Genomic DNA, 4,771 nt, shown 5'->3' on the forward strand with positions numbered 1-4,771 from the left:
TCTCCGCTTCTGCACGTGTCCTGGCTACCCCAAGGGCTCAGCCAAAGGCCACCCTCCCCACCCCAGACTGGTGAGGACAGGGACAGGCCTCCAAGCCCATGCCGTGTTGTTGCTGGGTCTCGGTGCAGAGATGTCAGAGATGTCAGCGTCCTCCCTGGCCACAAGGCTGGCCCGAGGGCTGGCTCCTCCTTGGATGAGCTCGGAGGAGGATGAAGAAGGGAGAAAGCAGAGTTGGCTTTTTTTTTTTTTGCCAGTTCTGGGACTTGAACTCGGGGCCTGAGCACTGTCTTTGGGTTTTCCTCAAGGCTAGCGCTCTACCACTCGAGCCACAGCACCACTTCGAGCTTTTTCCTATGTTTGTGGTACCGAGGGATCAAACCAGGTCTTTTTGTTGTTGCTTTGTGGGTCATGGGGCTTGAGCTTGGCCTGGGCGCTGTCCCTGAACTCTTCAGCTCAAGTTTACTGCTCTACCATTGAGCCAAGCCCCACTTCCCATTTTCTAGAGGTTAATTGGAGATAAGAGTCTGGGTCCTTTTGTGCCCGGGCTGGCTTTGAACCTTGATCCTCAGATCTCAGCCTCCTGAAAAGCTAGGATGACAGGCGTGAGCCACCACGCCCGGTTTTGAACTCAAGCCCCTGTGTTTACTAAATGAGTACTCTACAATTCATGCCACCCCATCAGTCTTTTTATTTTTTGCCAGTTCTGGGACTTGAACTCAGGGCCTGAGCACTGTCCTTGGGCTTTCTCAAGGCTAGAGCTCTACCACTTGAGCCACAGCACCACTTCCAGCTTTTCTACTTACGTGGTACCAAGGAATGGAATGTCCCATCTGATCTGGATTACTCTGGCCTTTGGGCTGAAGCAACTGTGCCTGACCATAGAAGTTAGAAGTGTAGAAAGAGGAGAGTGGGTGTGTACATTTTATTTTATGTGGATCTGTGTGCACACAGGCCCTAAAAGCTTCTTCCCACTCCTGAGGGGGGAGGAATTGGCCACGTAGTCAGCCAGAAACAGCCTGGGCCTCTCCATTAACTTGGATCCAACTGGGGGTATCTGAGGTCATCCAGAAGTCCGAGGAGAATTGGCTATCTGGGAATGTTTTCCTGGGTCCAGGCCTGACCTACCCAGAGGGGCCTCTGCACTGCACCAAGAGGCTGAGAGGGGCTGGGGGGCGGGCTCGTGGACTACCCAGCATCCAGACGATGGGGGGGTTCTCTGCCAGGGCCCCTTGGGTGGACAACCTGGCGTTTGCTCTATGCCAAAGGGGAATGCACGGCTGGGCCCAGGAAGGTTCTGACTTCTCCATACTCTCCTTAGGGAAGAAAATTGAGGGCTCTGCCACAAATCTGGGGGAGGAAAGGTCTCCAGGGTCAGGGCTTCCAGAGTGAGACTCCAGACACAAGCTATCCTCAGAGGAGGAGGACTGAAGCCAGGCAGGGCAGGCCCCACCAGCCCACCCCAGGGCAGACCTGCAGTCCTGAAAGGGGAGAAAAAGCCATCCTTCTACACGATCACACACCACACAAACACAAATGAACAGACACAGCCGCCACAAACCATTTTTCTTCAAAATGACTTCAGATCACAGTTCTGAGAATTTGCGGGGTTTTTTTTTGAAGGTTGCTTAAATAATTTTTCTCTTCAGCGTATAAAAACACTGCATCTGGGAGGTGACACTGTTAGCTCCTACAAACATGCACAACTGTCTCCTTTGCAGACTCACTTTAACTCCACCCGACACTATTCGTGTGACTAAGGAGAGGAAAATCTCTGGTTGTTTTTGTGAGACTTACGGAGAGATTCCTCCATCTCTGTGTCAGCTTCCGTCCCAGGGCACCCTTCAGCCACGAAGGTGTTCGGGCAAAACATCTTCGTTTGGTGAAAAGCACCACCCACCCCCGGGCACCCGGTGAACATAGCCCAGGAGGCCGCGCGTCCTCCGGACACCACCTCGTTGTTTTCTGCAAAGCACCCAGTGGAAGGAAGCGCGGGGAGCAGCCACGTGCAATCGACTGGAGACACACAGGTTAAAGTCGTCCGCTTCGAAAGTTAACTTTATTCCCACCCCGGATTTCCCGGCCACGGCGGCACCTCCGTCTTCAGGGCCCCCTGCAGCGGCTCCTCGCGCTGCGCCCGCGCCCAGCGGCACGCCAGGTTCGGGATCCCCCGCCGCGCGCTCCACGAGTCAGCGTCGAGCCGGGCCGCGCTGAATTTCTTTAAAAACCAAACGTCAGTCCAGTCACCAACTCCCACCGAGGAGCCGAGGCCGCGGCCCGGGCGGGGCGGAACTTTCTCCAGGGAAGCAAACAAGGTGGCGGCGGAGGGAGGCGCACGCGGCGGCGCGGGAGGGCGGGGGGACGGCGGGGGCGGCGGGGCCGGGGAGCGCGGCCGGGTCCCCGGCTCTAGCCGATGTACCGCTCGGGCAGCCACGCGTGCCGGGCGGGGGCCGGGCGGCGCGGCGGGGGCGGCGCCGCGCGCGGGGCCAGGGCCTCCATCTCGCGCACCACCTGCGTGAACACGCGGTCCACCATCAGCTTGCTCTTGGCCGTGACCTCCAGGAACGGGCAGCGCCACTCGCGGGCCAGCGCCCGGCCGCGCGCCGTGGGCACCTGGCGCTCGGCGCCCAGGTCGGCCTTGGTGCCCACCAGCACGAGCGGCACGGCGCGCGCGCCCCGCAGCTGCCCCATGCGCCGGCGCAGCGGCCGCAGCGCCTCGAAGGAGGCGGCGCTGCCCACGCTGTAGAGCACCACGAAGCCGTCGCTGTTGCGGATGTACAGGTCCTTGAGCGTCACCAGGTGCTCGGCGCCCACGGTGTCCACGATCTCCAGCAGCGCGGGCGCCGAGTTCACCTCGATCACCTTGCTGAACAGGTCCTCCACCGACGGCTCGCACGTCTCCGGGAAGGAGCCGCACGCGAACTGCGTGGCCAGCGCCGTCTTGCCCACCGCCACGCTGCCGAGCAGCACCACCCGGTAGCCCTTGGCGGGGCGGATCACCAGGCCCTCCTCCATGGCCGGGGCGCACGGGGACGGGCGGCGCGGGGAATGGCGCGCGGCGGAGGCGGCCGCGGGCGGGCGGGGGGCGGGGGGCGGGCCGGCCGGCCAGGCACTCCCACTCCGCCCGGACCGTCCCCGGGGTCCCCGACGCGGACACGGACACGCAGGCCCCGTCCTTCCGCCTGCAGCCCGCGCTCCTCCCCCGCCGCCTCTGCCCTCCGCCGAGCGGGGCCCCTCAGCCGGCCCGGCCCGCTTCCCCGGAGGTAACCCGATCCCTTCCCGGCCAGCCCAGGAAATGCCGGGATGGCTGCGGCATTCCAGCGGCAGACGTGGCGGCTCGGGGCGCGGCCCGGCGGGGTCCGGGGTCCGCCCGCCCCCCGCGCCCTCCCCGCCGTCCCCAGGGCGGCCGCTCAGCCTCCTCCACCAAGGCCCCCCTGGGCTCCCACCGCGCCGCCCCGGCCCCGGGCTGGGCCTCCCGGCTTAGGCAAGCCTTGGCCCCGGCTGTGTCCTGCCCAGCCCCTCCCCATGCGGTCCCCTAAGCCCGGCAGACAGCAGCCGAGGCCCAGGGGCGGCCTGAGGGCTTCCTGAGACCTGCTCACACTGTAAAGCAGCAACATCGGAAAACCCTGTGCATTCCCTGGAGAAATTCACACTTAATCTAGAGTTCAACAATTCCTCACAGACAGCCTCTGAAGGAGAAACTTTAGACACAGTCCTTTGATATCAGGAACTGGATGAAGATGCCCACTTTCAATTGTAATTATTTAATGTAAAACTTAAAAGGTTTGGGTCAATAGTATAGGGAAAGAAAAGTGATATGAAGAAGTAAAAGGATAAAGTACTATTTCAGATTGTATGATCTGTCTAGGAAAGCCAACAGGATAGGGTTAAGAATAATAGGATGGGGCCGGGAGTGTGGCCTACTGGTAGAGTGCTTGCCTAGCATGCACAAAGACCCAGGTTCAATTCCTCGGTACCACCTACATAGAAAAAAAAGCCAGAAGTGGTGCTGAGGCTCAAGTGGTAGAGCTCTAACCTTGAGAAAGTCCAAGGACAGTGCTCAGGCCCTGAGTTCAAGCCCCAGGACTAGCAAAAAACAAAAAGAATAATAGGATCAAGTCATGTTGAATGAGATAAGTCAAGACCAAAGGAACAAAAGGCGTATGGTATCCTTAATATGTGGATATTAGATTCAAACAGTTCAAGAGAAATGACTCAATATTTGGGTAACCAAGGTTACGGACATGGTACTGGAGATATATACTTGTTTGTGAAGCATGACATTTGAAATATGATGTAAAAATCAATGTTAATAAATTATTTTTTAAAAAGCATATGGAAACAAGATTTAAAAATAATAATAGGGTCAAAGCCAGGCACGGTGGCTCACGCCTGTAATCCTAGCTACTCAGGAGGCTGAGATCTGAGGATCAATGTTCAAAGCCAGCCCAGGCACAAAAGAACCTGAGACTCTTATCTCTAATATCTCAATTTTCTAGGAGAAAATGGGAAGTGGGGCTCAAGAGTAGGCCAGTAGCCTTGAGCTGAAGAGCTCAGGAACAGCACCCAAGCCGAGTTCAAGCCCCATGACCCCCCCCCAAAAAAAAAAGAATAATGGGGTCAGGAATAACACTCATGCCTAGAGTTCAAGCCCCATAACACACACACATACACACAAAAGAAAGAAAAGATGCTTTCCCAGACCACGGGCAGGGCCCAAGGATGGACCCATTGTATACAGGACCATTGACCCAGTTTGAAGATGAGATGATCT

The 4,771-nt window shown here is 58.0% G+C and overlaps 1 protein-coding gene across 1 annotated transcript; it reads right to left on the reverse strand.

The window, feature by feature from the left end:
• Positions 1 to 1,615: 1,615 nt before the first annotated feature.
• On the reverse strand, positions 1,616 to 3,433 carry LOC150054947 (ras-related protein Rap-2c-like). The gene has a single exon (XM_090345436.1). The coding sequence runs from the start codon at positions 3,010 to 3,012 to the stop codon at positions 2,404 to 2,406; it is 609 nt and encodes a 202-aa protein (XP_090201562.1). The 5' UTR covers positions 3,013 to 3,433; the 3' UTR covers positions 1,616 to 2,403.
• Between the last annotated feature and the right edge of the window lie 1,338 nt (positions 3,434 to 4,771).

The sequence above is a fragment of the Megascapheus bottae genome, chromosome 14 (assembly GCF_031878675.1).
Source record: "Megascapheus bottae isolate mThoBot1 chromosome 14, mThoBot2.hap1, whole genome shotgun sequence".
NCBI lineage: Eukaryota > Metazoa > Chordata > Mammalia > Rodentia > Geomyidae > Megascapheus > Megascapheus bottae.

Excerpts from the sequence above, each read along its gene's own strand:
- LOC150054947 (XM_090345436.1), bottom strand. The coding sequence starts at position 3,012 with ATGGAGGAGGGCCTGGTGATCCGCCCCGCCAAGGGCTACCGGGTGGTG.